At 49.4% G+C, this 24,444-nt stretch overlaps 2 protein-coding genes and 1 long non-coding RNA gene across 11 annotated transcripts in view; 1 reads left to right on the top strand and 2 right to left on the bottom strand.

Moving 5' to 3' along the window:
* LOC116084097 overlaps positions 1-10,947 on the bottom strand; it is a 14,830-nt gene extending 3,883 nt beyond the window's left edge. Inside the window, exon 1 of the long non-coding RNA XR_004116038.1 lies at positions 10,719-10,947. This is a non-coding gene — a long non-coding RNA (uncharacterized LOC116084097). The remainder of the gene's footprint in view (positions 1-10,718) is intronic.
* Znf219 (zinc finger protein 219) lies at positions 10,322-24,311 on the top strand. Of its 9 annotated transcripts, none has more exons than XM_031360899.1 (5): positions 10,322-10,531; positions 20,753-20,841; positions 21,141-22,575; positions 22,878-23,009; positions 23,245-24,311. In XM_031360899.1, exons 2-5 carry the CDS (start codon positions 20,836-20,838, stop codon positions 23,850-23,852), a joined length of 2,181 nt encoding a protein of 726 aa, XP_031216759.1. In that variant the 5' UTR covers positions 10,322-10,531; positions 20,753-20,835; the 3' UTR covers positions 23,853-24,311. The 9 variants fall into 9 exon arrangements, with proteins under 9 accessions (XP_031216759.1, XP_031216764.1, XP_031216756.1 ...); XM_031360896.1 differs by lacking the exon at positions 10,322-10,531 and adding an exon at positions 14,430-15,917; XM_031360900.1 differs by lacking the exon at positions 10,322-10,531 and adding an exon at positions 15,942-16,014.
* Tmem253 (transmembrane protein 253) lies at positions 11,225-14,050 on the bottom strand. The gene is made up of 7 exons (XM_031360905.1): positions 13,906-14,050; positions 13,651-13,787; positions 13,176-13,286; positions 13,026-13,082; positions 12,386-12,496; positions 12,159-12,305; positions 11,225-11,832 (listed from the first exon to the last, which is right to left on the bottom strand). The coding sequence occupies exons 2-7, from the start codon at positions 13,756-13,758 to the stop codon at positions 11,752-11,754; spliced, it is 615 nt and encodes a 204-aa protein (XP_031216765.1). The 5' UTR covers positions 13,759-13,787; positions 13,906-14,050; the 3' UTR covers positions 11,225-11,751.
* Positions 24,312-24,444: the final 133 nt, after the last annotated feature.

The following is a 24,444-nucleotide window of genomic DNA, read 5'->3' as shown; positions in this document are numbered from 1 at the left end:
CAGGTGGATTCTGTGAGTTCCAGGTCAACCTGGAGAGAGAGAGAGAGAGAGAGAGAGAGAGTTAGTGTTAGTTCCAGGACAGCCAGGGCTACACAGAGAAACCCTATCTTGAAACAAACAACAATAACAACAGAGCCTATTTTCTCAAATACTTATCAACATTGAGTTTTATGTGTTTAAAAGTTTAATAATCTGACTAATACAAAATGGCATCTTACTGTTTTAAATTGTACTTGATGAATGAAAAAGAAAAAGGAGATGACTCCTAGGTATGGTGAAGGAGAAAGTTTATTGTCCATAAAAAGGGTAAGTATAGCCAGAGGCAGACACATCTGGGAGAGTCCAGAGCCCTTGTGAGCCTGAGCCGCGCAGGGAGAGGGGAAGCACAGGGAGAGGGGAGAGTCATTTGCAGCAGCCAGGAGGCCAAAGGTACAAAAGGGGTGGGGAACCACGAGGTCTGGATTACACAGGAAAGAGCCTCTAGGGGAAGGGCAACCCAGCCCTTGGCTGGAGAGTTCAGGTAGGGATTAGGGTTGCCCCAGCCATACCTGTAACAGGTTGGGACTAAAGGACATTGGGAGAACCAGGAGGCCAGGTCCACTTTACTATGTTAAATAGGTACCTCAGCCATTTGTCCTGGGTTTGAAACTTAACACTTAATACTGTAGATATAAATACTTTGTTTATGTTATTGGGCATTTTAATTTTTTTGATAAATTAGTTGTTCCTTTAAAAAAGTTTTTAAAAGAATATTTATTTTATTTATATGGATATACTGTTGCTGTCTTCAGACACACCAGAAGAAGGCGTCAGATCCCATTACTGATGGTTGTGAGCCACCATGTGGGTGCTGGGAAGTAGATCCAGGCTGTCTGTAAGCACAGATAATCCTAACTCCCAGCTAGCTCTCCAGCTCCAGCTGCTTTACCTCATTGTTCCCATTGTCATCAATAGAAGACTAGCTATTTCCTTGCTAAATGCTAGCCTTTGTCATCCTGCCTTACATTCTATGCGAGTGTCATAAGCACTCAAGTTTGGAGTAGGTCTTTTGTTTGTGTTTTTTTTTTTTTAAAGATTTATTTATTTATTATAATGTAAGTACACTGTAGCTGTCTTCAGACACACCAGAAGAGGGCATCAGATCTCATTACAGATGGTTGTGAGCCACCATGTGGTTGCTGGTATTTGAACTCAGGACTTTTGGAAGAGCAGTCAGTGTTCTTAACACTGAGCCATCTCTCCAGCCCTGTTTGTGTTGTCTAAAGAATGTCTCAGTATGTAGCCTTGTCTAGCCTGGAAATTGTGTTGACCAGGCTGGCCTTCAATGCATGTTAATCCTCTTGCCTCTGCCTCACAAGTGCTAGGATTACAGGCATGAACCACCACCATTGGCCTTACTGAGTTCAAATTCCAGCAACCACATGGTGGCTCACAACCACCCGTAGACAGCTACAGTGTACTTATTTATAATAATAACTAAATCTTTAAAAAAGAAGAAGAAAGAAAGAAGAAAACTGCCAGAATCCAGCACCCACCAGGGAGCTCTGGTACAGTTAGTGGAACTATTTCCTACTCGCTAAGGATAGGTTCACTTTTAAAAAGTAATAAGTAATCTGGGAATAGCCAGGTAACTAGGTATAAATCAAATAAGCTGTGGTTCTCTCACAAATCCTGCACTAGAAAGTTCCAGATATTTAACTGAAAAAAATTAAAACCACCAGATAGAAGAGGTGTTAATAAAATATGTAATCTGGGATGAGGGCTTTCTAAGGAAAGCGGTGGTGGTGAACACTGGAGATTCCACACTAAAATCTTCATGCTGGCTCTGGCTGTAATCCAGGCTCTAGGGAGGCTAATGTAAGAGGTCCTTGAGTTCATGATCTGCCTGGCCTACATACTGAGTCTGTGTCTCAAAATAAGCAAGCAAATAGTTTTCATTTGATTCCCTGCCCCAAAAGATGAAATGCAAATAAAAATTTCAGTAAGGCCAATGATAGACACTGTGTCCTCAGATAGCAGAAGCAAAAAGAAGGTAAATAGGGCAGCAGAGATAGCTCAGTGGTTAAGCACCCACATGGAGGTCCTCTGTTACCCTTTTTGTAAGTTGTCTCAGGGAATCAGATACTCTCTTCTGGCCTCTTTGGGCAGCAGGCACACATATGTATACACACATACACACACACACACACACACACACACACACACACACACACACTCATGCAAACAAAGCACTCATATACACACAGCATTATCGCCACTCTTGGTTATCCTCCAGAATATGACAGTAATACCCTAGGCTGAAAACACCACATACTGGAGTTCTTGCAGAGAAATCAAGCTGGTACTGACCTCGAAGTTTTATTGCTACGGGTTAGCTTTCACAGTGCCAGAGGGTGCTATCACCTACTGGAGGAGGAAAGTAATAGTCAGTCATACACAGACATGAACCTTATACAATAATGGCTGGTCTGACAAAACATACTCATTGATGTCATAGTGGTGTGAACATCAGGAGAGTAACCATCCACTTTCTGATCAGATTTATGTCCTACTCCATAAAATGAAACCCATACATGGCACCACTATAAGGGCCAAGAACCCATGGCTAGACAGATCATAGGCCTTAGTGGAGAACCGATTATTATTATAGTGCTAAATGGATAAAGTATTTAACTGACTCCTAATGACTTATCATTGCACCTGTAGATGAATGCATCTCTTATCTGAGAAGCTTCTACTTGCAGTATGCGGTGATTAACACAGAGATGCACAGTGGTCAAGGTGCAGAACTGAGAGACTGCGGAATCCTCAGCCCTAAATGGAACATATATACCTCCTCACTCCTCCCAAGCAAAAAGGATCATTGCAGAAGAGAGGGCAGAGAGAGTATAAGAGCCAGAGTTGGTATATAACTACAAGGGAACATCTTCTCAATACAGCAGGGCAGCCGTACACATAAACACACAGTGGATTCAACAGTATGTGCAATGCCTGTGCAAGCCCAAACTAAAACAAATCCCAGCATGAAGAGAGGCACACATACCACCCTAGCCAGGGGGCTATTAGCAATTATTAGCTGCTGGGAGAGGGAAAAAGGGGTAGTCTTCTTTAAGCATGTAGCCTCTGGTAAGTTGATCACTGTCCACACATGCAAGAATATTTGGCCTGCCCAAATTGGTCTTGATGGGTAAAGAAGGAAGGAGGATACAAATGTAGGTGGATAGTGAAGTGGGTGGATTGGGGAAGGGGGAATGAATGTCATCAAAACACGTGCAAAACTCTCAAAAAAACTAATAAAAATAAGAAGTGAAAGGTAAGCCAGGCATGATGGTGCACACCTGTAGTACAGTTCCGCCATGTGGGTGCTGGGGAACAAAGCTAACCTCTCTGGAAGGGCATCGTATTTTCTGAGACACTGAACCATCTCTCCGTCTTAAACTTTTTTTTTTTTTTTTTAGTTTTTCAAGACAGGGTTTCTCTGTGTAGCCCTGGCTGTCTTGGAACTCACTCTGTAGACTAGGCTGGCCTCGAACTTAGAAATCTGCCTGCCTCTTCCTCCAAGTGCTGGGATTAAAGGCATGCGCCACCACCGCCTGGTCTTAAACTCTTAAAGGTTGGTATGTTCATGCCTTTAATCCCAGCACTCGGGAGGGAGAAGCAGGTAGATCTCTGGTCTAGCCTGGTCTACAGAGAGGGTTCCAGGACAGCCAGTGCTAGGCAGAGAAACCCCGTCTCCCATAAAACTGAAACTAAATTAAAAAAATAAAAAAAAAGAGGTAAAGATAGCACCATCAAGCCGGCTTGAGCTATTCATAAAGCTCCTGTCTCAAAATAAAGACACAGGTGTTTCTTTCTGTTAGTACATAACCGGTAATTTTCATAAAATGTAAGTGTAGAACTGTATGTGGAACCCCAAGGAGACTTGAGTAACATAATCGTGGTGGTACAAGAGGCCAAGGGAGCTTCCCAAAGAGGATGAGGGCTGAACAGATGGAACCTCGGAGGATAGAAAGCAGCAACTGCTAACTGGCTAGGACTGGATACAACAGCTTGAGAAAGACTTGAAAGTAAACATATATGCAAAGTGAGAATTCTTGAGTCAGCTATTTTGACATGATTTGACTTCCCACCAGTAATTTGTTTTAACATCTCAGTAACATATGCAACAAACAGCCCTGACCCTTCCTCAGCCGGTGGCTAAGTCCCTGCCGTTGGCATAATCATCACTGGGCCAATCAAAAGTGGGGGCAAAGGGAGGAGTATTTGGTGTGTGTGTGTGTGTATAATTTTTAAACATTTTTTAAAAAACATTTATTTATTTTATTTATATGAGTACACTGTAGCTGTCTTCAGACACACCAGAAGAGGGCATCAGATCCTATTATAGATGGTTGTGAGCCACCATGTGGTTGCTTGGAATTGAACTCAGGACCTTTGGAAGAGCAGTCAGTGCTCTTAACCACTGAGCCATATCTCCAGCCCTATTTTTTTTTAACATTTTAATTTTATTTTTAATTATGTGTCCATTTGTGTGTTTGCGTGAGTGATGAGTGAGGGCAGGAGCCTACAGAAACCACAAGAGATTGCTAGATCCCTTGGAGCTGGAGTTATAGGCAGTAGCAGTGAGCTACTATGTGGGTGCTGGGAGCTGAACAAGGGTCCTCTGTAATTACATGCTCTTAACCACTGAGCTATCTCTCTAGCACCCAAAACATTTTTTTTAAAAAATGATTTAAAGTTCTACATTAATGCTCCCTTCTTCAAGTCACCAGATGCAAGGAAAGGCACATGAGAGATAACAATGTAAGTTAGGTGGGGGCCAGATCACAAAAGGCAGTGTCCCATTTTAAAAGGGTTGAACTTGATCTTTTGGATGAGAGAGTGGACTAAAGGGCTTTTAAGCATGGCCACACTTATTTAGTGACACAAAAGCATAAAAACTGGTTCAGAATTTGTAATGCTGCTAGAGAGAAAAGGACAGCTTCAACAGCAAGGGGAAAATGCTACAAAATATAGTTGTGCCTGGCTACTGTCCATGAAGGCACAGAGTGTAAAACTGAGCTGTGTAACTAAGTTGCCACTCATCTTAAGGGAAAAAAAAAAACCCTCAGGAGGAGGGACTGGAGAGATGGCTCAGCAGTTAAGCAGCTGCACTTGCTGTTCTTGCAGAGGAGCTGGGTTGGATTCCCAGTATCTACATGAAGGACTGAATGGTTGATAACTCCAGTTCCAGGATACCAGTGCCCTCTTCCAGCCTCTAAGTGCAGCAGGTGAATCTTAAAGGGGGCAGGAGGGGCCTGGGGAGCTGGAGAGTGGTTTAGCATTGGCTGCTCTTCTAGAGAATCCAGGTTCAGCTCCCATCACCCAGATGGTAGCTCTGTACTGTCTGTAACTCCAGTTTCAGGGGACCTGATTCCCTCTTCTGCCCTCTATGTGCATTTCAGTCATGTGGTATACTTTCAAACATGCATACAAAATGTTCATACACACGAAAACAAGTATTTTTTTTTTTTTTTTTGAGACAGGGTTTCTCTGGGTAGCCCTGGCTGTCTTGGAATTCACTTTGTAGACTAGGATGGCCTCGAACTCAGAAATCCACCTGCTTCTGCCTCCCAAGTGCAGGGATTAAAGGCGTGCGCCACTACCGCCCGGCTAAGAATTTTAAATAAATAAATAAAAAACCTTGAAAGAGGCACAGAAGGGACAGCAGCAATGCAAGGGGAGAAGTGCAGACATCTGGATGAGCCTTTGTTGTTCTAGGTCTTCTGTTTGTCTCCATAGTACAAGAATCTTAAGAATGTTCACTACATCCTTATATCCTCCTAGGACATTGCATTTCAAGGCAGGGTGGAGTGACTTTGCTCCTTTGGGAGCTACCCAACAAAGTTTGGAAAACAGTTTTGGTTGTCATAGTAGTGGGGAGGTCAAGTAGATATCTATTGGTCAGTAATGAGGGGCAGGGCAGAGTAGTCCTCCACAACAAAAACCCGTATGATCCAAATACTAATAATGTTAAACCAGTATGGTCATGATTAGGTATGGCGCCCATAGATACATGTGTTTGAAGGCTTGGCCATAGGAAGTGGCACTATTAGGAGGTGTGGCCTTGTTAGAGGAAGTATGTCACCACAAATGTGGGGCTTTGAGGTCTTACATGCTCAAGCTCCTCCCAGTGTGGAATAAAAAATCTAGTCTCTTTCTGCTGCCTTTGGATCAAGATGTAGAACTCTCAGCTCTTTCTCCAGCACCATGTCTGCTTGGATGCTGCCATGCTTCCCACCATGATGATAATGGACTGAACCTCTGCACCTGTAAGCCAGCCCCAATTACATGTTTTCTTTTATAAGAGTTGCCTTGGTCATGATGTCTCTTCAGAGCAATGACCCCCCTAACTAATGAGAAGAAACTCTGCTTTTAGAATACCAGCCATCTTGCATTACAACCTTGCCCAGGGTCAGTCACTCAGATTAGAGAGTATGGGTGTATCAACTAAAAATGCTGAGATGACTCAGTAGCTAAGAGCACTTGTTGCTTCCTCAGAGGAGCTGCCTTCAGTTCTGTTTCCACAATCATCCACATATTAGTTTAAAAACATCCATAATTCCAGTTCCAAGGGATTTGAGGGATTCTTCTGACCTTAGGCACCAGGTACACACATGGTACACACACACACACACACACACACAGAGGCAAGTCATATACGTAAAATAAATACATTTTAAAATGTAAAAATATGGGCTGGAGAGATGGCTCAGCGATTAAGAGCACTGACTGCTTTTCCAGAGGTCCTGGGTTCAATTCCCAGCAACCACATGGAGGCTCATGACCATTTGTAATGGGATCTGATGCCCTCTTCTGGTGTGTCTGAAGAGAGCAACAGTGTACTCACATACATTAAATAAATAAATCTTTTTTAAAAATGTAAAAATATAAAATATATAATATATACATATTGATGTACATATGTATATGTGTATATTACGAGGGGCTGGACAGCTGGTTAGAGGTTAACAGCACTTGTTGCTCTTGCAGAAGATCTGAGGCACAGACAAGTGGATTTCTGTGAGTCTGAGGCTAGCTTGGTCTATATACAGAGTTCCAGGTCAGCTAGTATTACATAGTGGGACCACATCTTGAAAAAAATGACTCACTACATGTGATGGTGCACACCTGTAATTCCAGCATGCAGGAGACAGAGACGGGATGATCACTGTAAACTTGAGGGCAGCCTGGTCTTCAGATTAAGTTTTGGGCCAGCAACTACTTGTTTAAACTACAGATGTTATACGGATATCGTTATAACAAAAAATAGCACCAAATGAAAATGCTTTCCCACCTTCAGAAACTGAATCACTGCACAATCGCCCTGCACAATTGCCAGCTTAGGGCAGTCTCCCAGTCCTCTGGTGGTAGACCTTAATAACAGTTTTCAGATTCCTTTGTATTAATTGGAACTATGGACTATACCACTGCCATCCTGCTCAGCACATCAACTGGATGTGGAATCTGTAGTAGTTGGGCCCATCTAAATAGAGGTCATAGTATAGAGCAACAGTAAGCAGGCCTAGACAAGAAAAATGGCACCAGACACTACATGGAAGGCCCATGGCATCCAGACACCACACCAATGATCTATCACTAAAATGAGGAGAATCCTACTTCTAGACGAATTAATTAGACTAAACAGGCAGGTCCACCTCCCGTTGCTGCTGGGCACACGGGTTTACGGATCCCGGTGGCTCCTGGCCAGGAATGTATAACAGACTGGAGGCCCAATGGAGTCTAGTGCCTCCTGTACTGTTTTCTGTCCCTTCCAGGTTTCCCAGATGCTCAATGACGCATGCGATGCGGGGTGGGGATGGGGAAGTCTGTTGAGGCTTCACAAAGTGGAGAGGAGTGTCTTTGCTCTCACTAAGCTACTTTCTAGTGCCATTTCTAGAAGGAAGACTTTTGTGATACCTCAACCCAGACAAGAAGAGGCCACGAGGGGGCAGCAGAGGACTCAGCCTAAGACTTAAACCCCTGAGCCAAAAAAGCAGGTTGAGAAACGGAAGAGAATTCACTTGGGAAAAATCATCAGTTGTATTCAAAGTCAGAATAAATGACTGAATTTCAAAGAAACGAGAGTAACATTCATCAGAATGGGTTTTCCACGCCCTAACTCTCACAGGCTTAAGCTTCATAGGAAACCGCCCATCGTGAACTGTCTCTTCCAAGAGAATAGAAAGGGTCGTGACCTTTAAAAACTGACGTCAGCAGGAGTCTTGTCACAATCTCTTTTTGTTAAGTTCTAATTGAAATAAAATGGGTGACCTCCATAGAGGCTGCCAGATTGGTGCAGAATGGGTCAGATGGAGTGGTCACTAGAAGCAGGGTAGCAATGCAGCAGCCTAGAGCAGCCAGGGACTCTGGCCAGTGTGGAGAGGGTAGTCATGAGAAACAGGGAAGACTCAGTTTTGGCTTGAAGCAGGCAAAAGGTGAGGCCAGAGGAGGAGCCCTCGCAGCAATCTCCTGATGTATATGCGAATGTACCTGCCTTTCCACATTCCCTTACCAACCCCACTCCCGGCTGACCATCAAAACTCTCTTCTGGTATTGCGAAATATCTCCAGCAGCCAGAATGACCCTTTCCTGGAAAGCGGTATCTAGAGGGGTAACTTCATGTTTAACCCCTCCAACACAGGTGTGTTTCACAAGAGCTACATTAAACCACACTGTACACCCCAAACCCCAAATTCTTCTAGTTGTTTTTGTTTTTTTTGTTTTTCAAAACAGAGTTTTCCTGTGTAGCCCCAGTGGTCCTAGATCTAGCTCTGTAGACCAGGCTGGTCTTGAACTCACAATGATCCTTCTGCCTCTGCCTTCTGAGAGCTGGGATTCAACCCAAAATTTTGTCATATATTTGCATAATACAGAACTTGACACTTCAGTCTACTGAACTTTAGGCTGAATCTGACCCTTGAATTAAAAAAACATTTCATTATTAATACTCTTAAAATAAGAGTGTTCTAAATTTCTTCTATTCAAATACGGAAACCATGGCTCTACTGGAGCCAGAGCTGCACAAGGGTGTCTGGAGCTGAGGACAGACACCCATTTACCAGTGTGTACTACTGAGTTTCCAGCAGTCCTGTTACTCACAGGCGGTCTACTTCACTCATTTACGCCATTATCTGCCTTGAGACAATTTATTTTCGACCTCTCAAGCGCCTCATAATTTTAGAGTACTTTTGTGTGACTCTATTTTAGCCTTATGATTCAGTAATATAATCTGGAGAATCAGGGTGTAATGGCTATGCGAAAGAAGTGAAGTTCAGACAGATTTTATGTGCCCAAGCAACAGAACCAGTATCTAGGTTTCCTAATTCCCCTGGTTTTATTTTTCTCCCATTAAGAATTTCACATGGAAGCTCACTGAACTAAACAAGTAGAAATGGGCATGGTCGCTAACAGACAAATTCCACTACAGAGCGATTCAAGATTCACCACAAATTCCTAACCTTTTCCTTAAATTGTTTCTGTTTCCCATTACCTTCCATATTATCTTACCCATGACTTAATGACTTTATGACTTAATTTGACCAACGAGTTGTGATGGAAGTTAACATGTATCCATTTGGGGAAGAGCACTGCAGGATTCCTAAGCAATTACTCACGCACAGTTCACGATGTTGTGCGAGAGAAAAACTTCATGGTGACACAGTAAGGTCTTCATACAGTAAGGCTCGATCAAGCATGGTGGGTGGCACATGCTTTTAACTCCAGCACTCACAAGCATGTGGAGCAAATAGGCCTGGCCTACATGGCAAGTTCCAGGCAGGCAAAGATGCATTGTGAGATCCTGTCTTTCTGAAAAGGGGAAAAAAAAAAAACCGAGCCTCCGCATTTAACGATCTTAATAATTTACAATGAACAAAGGCCCTCGCCGGTTATTCTGGACACAAAGTAATGAGAAATAAAACCAGAGGTTTTGGCCCTGAGTGTTCAGCATTGCTAAGAGACCCATTTATACGGTCGTTGAGTTTCTCTTAAAACGCAGAATGCAATATCCAGGTTTCCGATTACAGCGGTAAAAGCTGGAAGACAGCTAATTGCTGTTTTCCCTCTATAGTTTCTTTGGCTACTACGTCCTGACTTTGAAGAAAATTATTCTTTTCTCAGAGCCCTTTACACATGAGCCCTTCACTATTCCTGCAGTTTGATTGGGGGAGAGAAGAAATGGAGGAGGCCCAGATTGCGTTCTCTCCATTCCAGAGCCTGATCCCAGAACTGTCTCCACCCACTAATACTCACACGTAACTTTGTCATAGGGCGACTATTACCACTCCCAAGGTGTCACAAACAGAAAGGATCTGCAGCTGGCGCCACTGCAATGTCAAGGCAAGCCAGCCAGGCTGCGCTCTAGCCTCACTGGTACCTGGGCTTGCCTGAGCCCGGAGAAGCAGCATTCTCTAGGGAAAAGAAGCCTTCTCAAGTGGGAACAAAAATGATGTGAGGCGAACACCCATCCCGGGCACTATGTGAATTTGGGGTGAGTTCTCTTAGGCCTAGTCCAATCTCTACTTTTCAGCAGCTACTAAGCTGCCCCCCTGGTGCTGTTGGGATCCACCGTTTTCCTGGGCTTTCCCCTCAAACCAAACGAGTCTATCATCTTTGTACACTTGCAGAGGTCATAAGTGGTGTGGGCACAGTACAAAAAGGAGCTTCAGCGACCGTACCGCTGCGGGGATCAAAGGCCCGCCGGGGGCGGCCGAAAGGCTGAGCCTGCGCAGTCCTGCTCCCGCCTTGGAAAGGGTGGCGGCCACGCGGGCTCGGTCCATCAGCGTGCTCGCTAGAGGCGGGAAAGTCTTAGGTCCGTACCCCCGCCTGCCCAGCCAGCCTGTCCTCTCCAGCTCCCGGCGGCGGGGGGAGGGGGCGAGGAGGGCCGGCGCCTCTGACTCATCATCTCCAACCCCCTTCTCGCGCGCGCTCCAAGTCTCAGGACTTTGAACCTGGGCACTCGTGTGAGGGGCGCGGCGGCAGCACCTGGGGAAGCGCGGCTTGGCCCAGCGCCGACCCCCAGCCTTTGCCAGTATCGGCAGCTGCAGGGAAGAGGGCTAGAGACCCGCAGCCGGTGGCGGTGACCTGGCCGCGGTGGCAGCGCCTCTGTGCGCGACGGCCCTCCCAGCGCCTCCCCGCACGCGGGGCCAGTGGTCGCGTCCGAGGAAACTCGGCTAGGCCCTGCTCCCAAAGCCTGGCGTCACTCAGCAGAGGCACAGCGCCCCCGCCGCCGAGGGAAGGCTCTTTATTTTGCAGTAGGTCACGGGGTAGCGGGGCATCCTGGGATTTGTAGTCTCTGGTAAATTAAGCAGGACCCGGATCCAAGGGAGACCTGGAGCACAACGGACGCGGCTTCTGGGTTGGCTGCTGCAGCAACCGGGCTTGGAGTGGATGAGATTGTGAATGGTGAACAGTGAGATGAGGCAGATGTGAAGCTTGATGGAGGAGGCAGGGAGGAAGAAGGCGAAGAATACAAGGGAGGAAGCTGCTTGACAAGGCGTGAGGTGAGGGAGGTCTCTAGTCCAGATATTATCTCCCTCTAGTGGGGAAAGAGAAGAGAAATGGGCCTGGTTTGAGGGGAAATTGAGGGCACTCTGGGCTTCATGCACATCCTGGGGGAGTCCAGTTATAGTCCAAGGGAGGTGCACGATGCAGAAGTGCCTGGAGATGCCTCCCTTGGCGTAGGAGGACAGTAGCACCTGACTTGCCTACTCACTCATCCGTTCTATTATCTGTGCTAGCCACCACGGGACTGTTCTCCAAACCAGAAACCTCCTCCACCTCAGAGAGGCCCTGAAAACAGATGCAAGCAAATTTTAGAGTCAGCAAAGGGGAAACCCTGGGTAGAAGCAAACCCCTTCCAGTTTTTCCAATCTTTCCAATAATTCATTACGGTAGCTTCCTAATGTTTTTGCACACGTGTAGCCCCAGTCATTAAATACCCAATTCCTTCACAAACATCATTAGGGAACTAACGTCCAATGCCAGAAAGCCAATCAGTTTCAGCCCTTCACTTCCCTACTGCCCCACTATTTGCCCTTAAGCGCACAGACTAGGACAGCCAGATGGAAAGTTAGCTGGAAGCTAGCTGCTTCGTGTTCCCTCCCTGCACCCCCTACCTCTTGTAGCTCCTGGTACTGCAGCCTTGACTTGTTGAAGTATCCAGGCTTCCTCTGGCTCAGCAAGAATAGGGCATATGTGGAGAGCAGCACTCCCCCTAGGGTGAAGGCCTCAGCGCTGACCTCTAGCACCAGCAACCCTGTCATCTGTAGGTAGCAGGGTGAGGATGCTTTTGTGGGGTACAGCCCCCGTTTTCTTCTGCCCTTCCGCCTTCATTTACCAGTACCTGGGAGGAGTCCGTAGAGTCTGTTCCCATGGCTGTCTTCATCACCTCAGTCACCACCGCCACGAAGCCCAAGATCAGGTTGAAGGTGTTGGATATCATCATGGCCCGCACCTACCAGTGAGCCAGCTCATCCCTGACCAGCTTGGGAGACTCACTGCAAACTCAAACTCCACTTACAACTTAGCTGAAAACAAAGCTCAAGACACAGGACTAGTGTAGGCCTGTAATCCCCTACACTTGGGAGGCCGGAGCATCAAAAGTTCGAGGCCTGATTGGGCTACAGGATATGTTCACGACCATCCTCAGTAACTTATGGGAGTGGGGGCTGAGCTTTAGCCCAGGGCTAGTGTTTGCCTATCATGCATGTGTCTCTGGGTTCAATTCCCAGCATCACACACACACATACACAAAACAAACAAGCAACTATCAAATTTCTGCTCCTATTTCCCTACCTTCAAACAGAATCGTTAGCTTTCTAACATTCTCACTTGCTTCAGTCAGGGACAGCCAGCTGAGAGGATAAATCAGTTTTTGGGTTGAGTGGCATATGCGTATATGTGTGTTGTGTGTGTGTGTTTGTGCTTGTGTGCTTGCATGTGTACTGGGAGAATGGGAGGAGGCCTATATTCTCTTCTCTTACCTTCCAGATGCGAGGTGCTCTTCGAAGTTCAAGGGTGATAATGCCAGTCAGGAGACCCTAGATGGTTAGAAGGGCAAACTGTGAACTCTAGCTTTGTTAGAGATGGGTTCCCAGGACCTTCCTTTCACCATCCCTTATGGTGGGTCTTACCGAGGCTCCAGGCCAAAGTGGCAGTGCTGTGGCCAGGTGACAGGCAGAGGTCAAGCAGGAAACTGAGATACTGAAGGGGACCATAGCTATTGCCAGCCATAGCTGGCTCACCTGGAGGCCAGAGCAGGGCAATTAGAGGGGACCATCGGAGACTTTTTCCTCCATACAATGTTTTCCTTGTTTAGATATCATTAATTGGGATAAATGTACAGTAGAGGAAAGTACCCATGCTAGGGCAGTTTAAAAAGTGAATTTCAATTTTTTTTCTTTCTGTCTTGTTTTATAGTTCACTTACCTTCAGGTAAGGGCAAGCTACTTGGAAATGAAGGGCTTTGCTTTGTTAATTTTACATTTCTTCTCCCCTACCCCCAACCTCCAGCACAGTGTCTGGTGCATGGTATGTGCTCACTGAACGTGAGTGGAATTGAACTGTGTACAGTCAGCTAAAACCTGAAGTGGGGCAACCTGGCCTCACCGCCAGCCCCAGTAGGAATCCACTTTGTCTGTGTCTTGCCCAGTGCTGTAGCTTTTCCAGGCGAAGGCTGGGTCTCTCCTGCCTTGGCTGATCAGCATTTTGATCCATTGCTCGCTTGACTGTAAGAGTGGTATTTCCTGGGTTGCAAAAATTCATTATGGGACTTTTCAGGAAATGAGAATACACAACATCCCTTTCAATGACCCCTCTGCCCACTCCTAATTCAGGATTGAGGCCCAGAAACCTTACACCTACCTACTCTGAAGCCGTCACTCCAATGGGTTGGAACCCAGCTGGGTCACAGTACTCCTTAGGGGCCTGGTAGCTCAGAGCAGACAGTCTTTTCCTGGCACATAGTCTGTCAGAGAGCTGAGGTGTGGTGGGGCAAAGGTCACTATGAGGGCCTAAAGATCCAGGGAGTGGCCTTATGTAGACATGAGCCTGTCAGCTCACTCCACTGGCCACCCGGCCTGCCTCAGTAGTTCCACTTCCTATTGCCCTATTTCTGCCCTTCTTCAGGGTTCACTTACTTCATCGCTATGGACAAAATCATCCTAGACCTCAATCTCCCCCTTATTTCCATTCAGTCTTTGTTCTTTGGCTTCCTCCTCAAATTACTCATTCTGCCCTAGTGAGATTCTGTGTGACTGTCTGGATTGCTCCACCGGGAACCCTGTTCCCAGACCAGTTTTCATCCCCTGTCCCCTGGCTTCTCTGGGCAGTCCCTCTTCCTCACCTTTTTCTAAGGGTGGCACTAGGGATCCATCCCAGGGCTTGGTGACTAGTTGATTAAAGGGAGGGAAAGCCTTGTACACTGGGGGTTGTTTCTGATCCGGTGAAGACCAATACCTAGGTGCTGGTCTTGAAAAGGATAGTATACCAACAATATTTTTTTGCATTACAACGATCTCCAAAGGCCTGGGCTAGAATCTCAGTTCTGCAACCTTTTCAGGACAGTGACCTTGGCTACATTATTGTGACATTATTTTACCTAATTGAACTCCACTCCATTCCCTGATAAACAGAACTAACAACAATATGTATGCCCCCGAAGGGAAGTTGATCCCAGGGTGGGTAAGGTGCCACTAATGGTGCTGAGAAGGTCATATACAGATGTGCTCGCTGTCCATATTACCACAGGGCCTGCTCAGAAGCTTAGGTGAGAACATCTATTTCCACATTTAAGAAAGAGAGCCAGCTGGCCTGAATGTATACTTTACAGAGCAACTATAGGCAAGAGCCTGAGGTCTCCAGATGATACTTACCTGTGCCTGTGTCCCTGATCTATCTGGCTGACCTCAGTCAAGTTGCTTAATCTCTTTCCTTATGTGTGAAGGGAACTTAACAATACCAATCTCAAGGAGTTGCCTTGAGCGTAAAAGAGAAAAGGCATACGAATTAGCTTAGCCCAGTACACACATAAGGAGGTGGCTATTATTTATAACCACCGTAAATAAAAGAAACTGAGCCAGAAGATCCTTGGGAGTTGAGAGGCCCAGGAGGAAGGGAAGAGGAGTCGCTTTCCTCATGAGCTAGCCACTTCTGCCCTACTCACTGCTGAGCCAACACCACTGGAGCACTGTATCCATGCCGATTTCCTGGGCACCGGGGATCAAAGTTTAAAGGGAACCAGACAAATTGCGTCTAGTTCCTCTCTTTTTCGATCACCAAGAGAGTTGACTTTATTTAATGGCAAGGTTGAGATATAGGCCTTGCGATGTCCCCGAATTTGCAGGTCAGTGGAAGGAGAGAATCTACTTTTTCTGTAAATGGAGCTTATATTAGAGGATTACTGGGAAGATCTCATGCTGCTAAATACGTGAACAATCATCGAGTAAATATTGACTAAATCTGAGTATGCCACTTAGGAGTGTGCAACTAATGTTTGGGCTATAATCGTGCCGAGAGAAAGTAACACATCCCCCCTTCTCTCTGCATACCCCCAGTGTCGAGCACAGCGCCGGGTGCTTGGTAAGCACTCAGTAAATATTGTTGCATTGAAGAGCCATTAAAGTGTCTTAAAGAACGGAAAATAGAATTCGTGAAGCAGGAGCAAGAAGTGTTTATCAAGAACGGCAAAGGCGGAAGAGTAACTTTAATAATGTTTCTTGTACGGCAGACATTAACTATCTCTATAATCGCCCCTCCTCCTCTCCCAAAAGAGAGACAAATTGTAAGGGAGAGGCTTTGAGATAAAACCCCAGGAAGAACTTCCCGAGCCTGTGCATGTTGGGGCAGAAGCAGCGGCAGAGCCAACTCCTTCCCTGGTATGTCCGGGTCTAGGGTGGGAGGGGCAGTCTGCTTGGAGGCTGGGGGAAGGACAAGATGACCTTTCACAATCTCCTCCAGTCCCCTCGAGGAACGGTCTGCGCGCCCCACCCCCGCCCCCTCCTCCTCGCGCGACGCCCCCGGCCCCCCCAAGGCCCGCACCCCCTGGCGGCCGCCTCTTGCCGCTCCGGGGGTCCCCCGGCCCCGGAGCCCGAGCGCGCTGCCCGCCGCGCCGCCCCCCGCATGCTAATGACCGGGCCGCCTCCCGCCGCACACAATGCGGGCCGGGCCGGGGGCGGAGGGCCGGGGAGGGGCGGGGGCCGGGCCGGGGGCGGGGGGGCCGGGGCCCGGCGCATCTCCCCCGGCCCCACGTAACGCTGACGCCCGCGCCGCCGGCCCGCCGCCGCCGCCGCCCGCGCCGCCGCCCGCCGGGGCTCGTGAGTAGCCGCTCCCCCCGCGCCCCCCCGCCGCCGCCCTCCCCGCCCCTCCCGGAGGGGGCGCGCGCGGAGCAGGTGCAGGGGGCGGGGGCGGGGGAGGGGCGCCGCGCGGCCCCGGCAAACTTCGCCCGCCGCTTCGGGGGGCGGGGTGGGGGCGGCGGGGCCGGCGTGAGAGTTGGGGGGGGCCCGGGGAGGGGACCAGGTGGGGGAGCCGGGAGCCCCGCACGGAGGGGAGGGCCGCGGCGCGGGGCGGGGGCGCGCGGCTTTGTAGGGGCCGTGAGGCCGGGCGCCGCGGCCTGGGGTGCAGGGGGCCTGGGGGTGCGCGGTGGGAAAGCCGTGAGCACAGTGGAGGTGCGCCCCAGCCCAGGTGCAGCGGGTGGGGGTGGGGGAAGGAGCCCTAACTCTCGGAGACCGGCAGGGCCCGGGGTCGGGGGGGGGGAGGGGAGAGGATGGGGGTGCTTCTCTCTGTGTCCCAAACAAAGTGTCACAAAGAGCTCGGCCCGCGGCAGCCGCGGAGGCGGCTGTAACTCCGCTTTTGTTCTCCTGGTCCGGGGTAGCTGAGCTCTGGCCTCCCTATCACCCTGCCCCCATTATCCTCCTGGATTATTTTCCACGGGTGGAGTGTGAGGTGTGCTGGTGGAGTCCCCTCGTGTGAGATCACAGGTCCTGCTTTGCTTGCCTACCAGTTTTGAGAGGGGTATTTTCCCAGGTCTTCCCACCTCCCAGTCTGAGAACTGAGGCTCATACAGGCACCGACACTGACTTTTTGGGGGGCCAGCTCTAGTTAAAGAGACTTAAGGCTGTATATATGTCATCTTTACCCCCCAGTCTCAGGCTCCTCAGAACTTTCAGAATGGGGTCAAGTTAGGACATGCTAGAACATGGGTCTAGGATAAGATTGTGTGTGTGTGTGTGTGTGTGTGTGTGTGTGTGTGTATTGTACGTCTTTCTCACCTCTTCATAGTTATATGGGAACCAGTGACTGAAATTTCATGCTGCCCCCCGCCCCCGTCCCCGCCGCCACCCCGTAGTCCTTTTCCCAAGAATTCAAAAGGTGTCCAGGTTCAGTGTAGTTTGTATTTGCAACAGCTCTCAGAGCATCGAGGTTCAGAGATCCATGGAGAGACCTTACAAGTGAGTTCTCTTGTGTGTGCTCTCCAGGTGGTCCCGACTCTGGACTATCTAATAAGCCCCCTTTCCGTTTACTCTCATCTAGCGCTGGGATTCATATTTGTTAGTCGATTTAGGGGAGAGGAGATTGCCAATGAGAGGGGGGAAAAATCATGTGTTGGGGATGACCAGAGACAGAGGCCTAATTACTGCTAGGCCCCAGAGACCCTGATCTTTTGCTACTGAATATTTGACCTTAAAATCTTCAAATCACAAGATTTGGGGTGGGGAGAGGCAGTCTTCTTGGCCCTTTATTTAACGGATTCTTCCGTGTTTTCACCATCCATTCATCCTCGGTAAGATCTGGTGGTCCACACCACTTCTGCATCGGCTCTCCTGGTATGTAAAAGTAATTGGCCTGTTGCTTTGGAAATATTTCTAATTTGTAACACTGGTCCTGCATCCCTGCAAAATACAAACAGGAACAAGATAACCCCTGATTCCCACTGCGCTTCGAAAGTAGGTCAGTGCCACTCTCTGGCCAAGGCTCAGGGGTGGTGTTTAAGCCTTGAGTATAGAAAAATGTGGGGATTGTCCACAGACAATACATGTCTGACTTAGGTTCCAAACCAGGTCACAGACTCCGTCTCTGTTGGTACTCCCTTATTGAGAGCAATTTATGAGCTCTGGTGCCCGAGACCTGGTTTGATGTAGAGATGAAGGAAGCCATCTTGACTGGGCCTAGGAGGTCTCGGTGGATTTGACTGATTTTAGGCCACCTTCTGGGGAACTTCCCCTGAGGAGAAATTTCATCTTCCATGTGTGCCTTCTTGTGTGTCTCTGCTTTCCATCCTGGAAATGGCTCCGTGCAGAAGTGTGGGGGTTCTCCTTCGGGTGAGGAAGCCTTGCCTTTTTTCTCCTTTTTGCCTCAGATATTAGGCCATTTTCCTAGGACACGTTTTGCTTAGTGCTTTACAGGTAATTTTAGAGGGCCTAGAATCTTCCCAGAATCAGGATATGTGCCCATAGGTTAGTCAGCTATGACCATGCAGTATTCACACACACACACCCCTCCCAGCCATCTGCTTCCTCTGAATATACCAGATTGGCTGTACACCAGGATGTTCCGGGAATCCCCAGGAAAGCAACAGAATGTGATGGACTCCAATACGATGCCTCAGTAACTCATTCCAGGATGTACAAACTGTAACTGTTATGACATTCTGTATAGCTAATTAAAAATTTTCTAGGTGTACATATTTTCTATTTTTAATGACATCCAAAAGGCCACAGTAATTCCTCCGGTAGATACCTCTTCATAGTTTCTCTGAGCCCCTGCATAGTTTCTAAATAGGATTTTATATACATATATATAAAAAAACTAATCCACTAGTTTCTGGGTTCTCTCTGGTTCTAAAATGACCAATATGGCCTCTCTAGCATTTCCTAGCCAGAAGGCCATCTCTAGTAGCCCACTGCACTCTCCATGGTACTGAAGGAATGGCCAATTGTTTTAGCATTTCTTGGGGGCCAGAAGAGACCTGTGACACACAACTTTCAAGTTGGCAGGGACTATAAATGTAAATTCAGTATGACTCATTTCACAGAAGGTAAATTGAGAGGATAACTGATTACTGGAGATTGTAAGGCCTAGGCCTGTAATAGCCTGTACTTAGTTCTATTCTAACTCCTTTGTGCAATTGTCAGTGAGCCTGCTCAGGCTGTTTGGTCCCAGTAACAGTCTGGAAGACCCGCAGGCCAGGAAAGGATGCCTGAATTTGGATCCATAGAACCACACACTTTAAGCGGCAGTGGTTTTCTACTGATGTTTGAGCAGGACATCTTGTTAATTTTGGCTCTCAAAAGTCAGATTCTGCATGTGACAGGTGTTTGCTCCTTCATAAAGCCTTGTCACATCTACTAAATGTTGAAAATTAAAGAAGCTTGGACCCCCAGTGTTTTCTTTGCTGATAAGCAAGGCTGACTCCTGGCCCAGTTCTCTTCAGTTAAAAATTTGTAAGTAAAGTAATGCTTGAGTCCTCTTTTTTCTCAGTAACCCATTTCAATTTCATAATTTTCATTGTAAAGAAAGTTCTTTATTGAGTATTATGTCTGAGGTTTAAGAAAAAAGAAGCTAGGCCCAAGTTCGTTTAGCCGGAACAATTCTATATGGAAGGAGGAAGGCAGATTGGATGACTTCTGGTCATCCACTGAAGCCTAAATTCCATGACCTTGTCAGTAGTTAAATAGCAGGAAAACCTCCCATTACCATCCTCTTCCTCAACTCTCCCCTTCCCAGCCCTGTGCAGCACTTGTCAGGGATAGGGAATTTTAGATGGAGAATTTTAACCCCTTCCTGCGCAGAGCTCGTGTGGATCCCCTATCTGTGCAGATGGCAAGGCCCCGCCCCCCATCCCTCACTCCAGCCTCTTGAGCTCAGAGCCAGTGTAATCCTCCTCTTGTGTGAGGGAGCCTCTCCCCTGCAGAGAGGAGGAAAGCTTCGGAACAGCTCTGGACAAAGGGGCTGAGATGCCCCGTCAAACCACAGGCTCCAAGGTTTGAAACGGGGTGAAACCTAAATGGGATTTGCAGATTTTAACCCCTTCCCTAGGCTGATAGTGCCCCTTAACTTCCAGGCCTCCCCCAACTCTCTTCGTTCCCTCTGTAGCTGGCTCTCCCTTCATGCCCCTCCCCCTCTGTCTCCAGACTCTGCTGCTGGGAGGTGTTTCTCTCCCATGCATGAATGAGTCTCTGTAATGAATGGAAATGAATGGATCAGGAATCCAGGAAGGGGGAGGGGGAGAGAGGAGGAAAGACCAGAAGACTGGGTGCCGGCCGAAGCCAGGAGGAGGAACCTGGAGGGATTCTGACCGGCCCTGGGTCTGAGAGGAGCGAGTACCATTTGGATAACAGGAGTATGGCTAGCCCTCCACATTTGTTTATCCAGGGGCACAGCCCAACAACGCCAGTGGAAGAGGGGTATACTATGATGGCCTCCCACATTGTGTGTGTGTGTGTGTGTGTGTGTGTGTGTGTGTGTGTGTGTAGTGATGGTGAGACTAGACTAGGTGTTTTAAACACCATTTGGGAGAGGAAGTCTGGATTTATCATACAAGTTGGCAGACAAGGGATGCAAGTTTTGAGGACAGCAAATAGGAAGCATGTGATACCTCAAGATCACAGTAGGAAGAAGGGATGGGTTTCAAGAGTACAGGTGGCTAAGTGGGGTGACTGTACTGCTGAAAGCCAGGGCTCATCTTTCCTCCAATCACTCTGTCTTGTTTTAGCACCTCCGCACCTGTTGCCTTCATTAGCAGCTTTTCTTCCTCCTCCTTCCAATCCTCAGAACCAAAGAATGTGAAGGGGGTCCATGGAGGTGAGTGAAGTTCTGTTCTTGACCTGCAAAGTACCTTCAACGGTACACCCTCTCCTGCTTCTTCTCTTTTTTATTTAAACTTCCTCTTATAGTAACATACGTTATTAACTTGGCCCCAGTGTCTAACTTCCACTCAGTCCACAATTTCTAGAGGTTGAGAGGCATCAGTGTACCTAGGTTAGGTCCCAACCTCACAACCTTCATACACACTCTTACTGTTCTTCCTGTCCTTGATGCCTTTGCGTTTTCTACAAATCGGTCTTTTCCACCCTGTCCTCTACGTGCATCTTTCCCCACAGGGCTCACGTCCCCGCATCCTGGTCGGCCACCTAGAGCCTTCTCCACCAGCCTTCGACGGCGAGCTGGATCTACAGCGCTACTCCAACGGACCAGGTGTCAGCGGGACTCCAGGACCCGGGTCGCCTGGGATGGGAGCAGTGGGCTGGTCTGAGACTCGTGCAGGAGAACGGCGCTTCCCCTGTCCTGTGTGCGGAAAGCGCTTCCGATTCAATTCCATCCTTGCTTTGCACCTGAGAGCCCACCCCGGCGCCCAAGCCTTCCAGTGCCCACACTGTGGCCACCGCGCAGCGCAGCGGGCTCTGATGCGTTCACACCTCCGAACGCACCAGCCGGAGCGTCCACGCAGCCCTGCTGCACGGCTGTTGCTGGAGTTGGAGGAACGCGCCCTGCTTCGTGAAGCCCGACTCGGGAGAGCCAGAAGCTCAGGGGCCATGCAGTCCAGCCCTGCTGCAGAGGGCCTGGCTCGCCCTCAGGTTCCTTCCTCATCTGCCTTCCGTTGCCCTTTCTGCAAAGGCAAGTTTCGCACCTCTGCGGAGCGGGAACGCCACCTGCATATCCTGCACAGGCCCTGGAAGTGCAGCTTGTGCAGTTTTGGCTCCAGCCAGGAGGAGGAGTTGCTGCACCACAGTCTGACGGCCCACGGGGCTTCCGAGCGCCCCCTGGCGGCTACATCTACGCCTGAACCCCAGCCTCCACCCCAGCAAGAACCCAGATCTGCCCTTGAGCCCGAGCCTGAGCCTGAACCTAGGCCAGAGCCTGAACGCGAGGCAAACCCTGCCCCAACTCCTGCACCTCCGGAGGAGCCCCCTGCACCACCTGAGTTCCGTTGCCAGGTGTGCGGCCAGAGCTTTACACAGTCCTGGTTTCTCAAGGGTCACATGCGCAAGCACAAGGCCTCCTTTGATCATGCGTGCCCCGTATGTGGTCGCTGCTTCAAGGAGCCCTGGTTCCTTAAGAACCACATGAAGGTGCACACCAGCAAGCTGGGTCCTTTGCGTGCTCCAGGCCCTGGCTCTGCACCTGCCAGGGCCCCTCAGCCTTCTGACCTGAGCCTACTGGCTTATGAGCCACTGGGCCCTGCGCTCCTCCTGGCCCCAGCACCGACTCCGGCTGAGCGCCGAGAGCCCCCAAGCCTCTTAGGCTACCTGAGTGTGCGAGCTGGGGAAGTACGACCCAATGGTGAGGGTGCTGACCCTGGAGGTGGCCGAAGCTATGGCGGATTCCGCCCACTGCCTTCAGCTCTTCCCAACCGGGCTCGGCGACACCGTACAGAGGAACCAGAAGAGGAAGAAGAAGTGGTGGAGGCGGAAGAGGAGAGCTGGGCCCGAGGCAGGTCACTGAGCTCTCTGACTTCCCTGCACCCCAACCCAGGTGAGGGGTCAGGACAGCCCGCACCTGCCGCGGGGGCCCAGGCAAGGTCTACGGCCACTCAAGGTATGTACACACTATTTTCTTTGGGGGTTGGCGGCATTTGGTTCTCAAAACTTTGTCCAACACTCCTTTTCAGAAGACGTGCTTCCGTTTCTCCTGGGCTTCTGTCTCTCCCCGACCCCTCCCCCCGCGCCTCCTCTTTTTTTCCTACTGGAAGCTTTGTGGCTTCCTAAGGGTATTAACTCTAACAAATCTATGTTCCCCCAGACTTCTTTCCTCTTGGGCCCAAAGGGATGGTGGGTATAATGGGTACCTGGCCGGGACAAGGCAGAGAGACCCCATAACTTCCTTTTAACGTGTTGCAGAAGAAAACGGGCTGCTGGTTGGAGGGACACGATCTGAAGCGGGCCGTGGGGCCACTGGCAAGGACTGCCCCTTCTGTGGAAAATCTTTTCGCTCGGCGCATCACCTAAAAGTGCATCTACGAGTGCACACAGGTGAGAGAGGCTTTCTGCATAGGGGGAGGGTCTAGGAGGAAGAAAGGCGAGAGCAACCAGAAGGCTGGAGGTCACGCTGGCCACCCTTCAGATTGGAAAGAACATCTAAATCACCTCATGGGGAGTCAGCATTTGCTCCTGGTCCTTGGGATGAAGTGCGTAAATTGAGCAAAAGACCAGTGTGGGCGTTCGAGTGATCGTGACCCCGTGACCTACTCTAACCCACTCTTCCCAGGTGAGCGTCCCTACAAGTGTCCACACTGCGACTATGCAGGTACCCAGTCCGGCTCGCTCAAGTATCACCTTCAGCGTCACCACCGAGAGCAGAGGAGCAGTGCAGGTCCTGGGCCTCCCCCAGAACCCCCGCCACCTTCCCAGCGGGGCTCACTGCAGCCGCAGTCAGGAGCCAAGCCAACTCAGGCCTCTGCCACCTGGGTAGAGGGCACTGCAAGTACCCGACCCCCTTCGAGCAGCACCGGACCAGGGTCGCGTAGGAAGCCTGCCAGCCCTGGGAGGACCCTGCGCAACGGGCGAGGTGGTGAGGCCGAACCCCTGGACCTGTCGCTACGGGCAGGCCCGGGAGGTGAGGCCGGGGCAGGGGGTGCCCTTCACCGCTGCCTCTTCTGCCCCTTTGCCACTGGAGCTCCTGAGCTCATGGCCTTGCATCTGCAAGTACACCACAGCCGTCGTGCTCGGGGCCGCCGGCAGCCCCGAGCTGACACGTCTCCACCTTATGTCCGGGCATCATCAGGAGAGACCCCTCCCAGTCCTCCACTAGAAGAGGAGGGCAGCCCAGGGCTGTCTAGATCTGGTGAGGCAGGTCTTGGGGGGCAAGAACGGTAGGGAGCCCTCTTAGGAGTGATTAGCTTAGTAAGCTTACCCCGCAGGAGCGGGGAAGTGCTAGAGGTAGTTGGGTAGAGCAGCCAGCAGGGAGCAGTGTGGGACCCGTATCCCAGCCCAAGGTGGACCAAGAGGTAAAGTGGGCAGTGGGTGAAGGAGAGTGGGCAAGCAGCACCCACCCAGCCCAGAGGAGTCACAGTGCCTTAGAAGTGGCAGAGGTGAGGGTCAAAGAACGGGGTCCTAGGGCTGGTAGAGAATGTGTTCCTGTTGAGGAGCCGCTCTGCCAGTTTCTGCTGGTCCATAGGCATGAGAGTTTATTTTTGTATAAGGGGTGGGGGTGGGGGGCACTGTACCCTTCTAGCCCTGTCAGGGGCCCTGTAGACGTTGCTATTTTTGGTACGATTCCTGTCATCCCTGTTGAAGAGTCATGTCCCCAATAAACAGGTGTCTTGAGGCACAAGGCCCTGTGTGTCTGCCTGTGTTTCACTCTTCCTGGGCCCTTCATTATCAGTGAGCTCGATAAGGATGCAAAACTTTTTGATTCAGTAGCTCTGGGTGAGGCCCGAATATTTAGCATTTGTAATAAAAAGCCTCC

Source organism: Mastomys coucha, unplaced genomic scaffold, assembly GCF_008632895.1.
Source record: "Mastomys coucha isolate ucsf_1 unplaced genomic scaffold, UCSF_Mcou_1 pScaffold9, whole genome shotgun sequence".
Lineage (NCBI taxonomy): Eukaryota > Metazoa > Chordata > Mammalia > Rodentia > Muridae > Mastomys > Mastomys coucha.
Note: the sequence above shows the minus strand (reverse complement) of the source record. Positions and strands in the feature narration are given on the sequence as shown.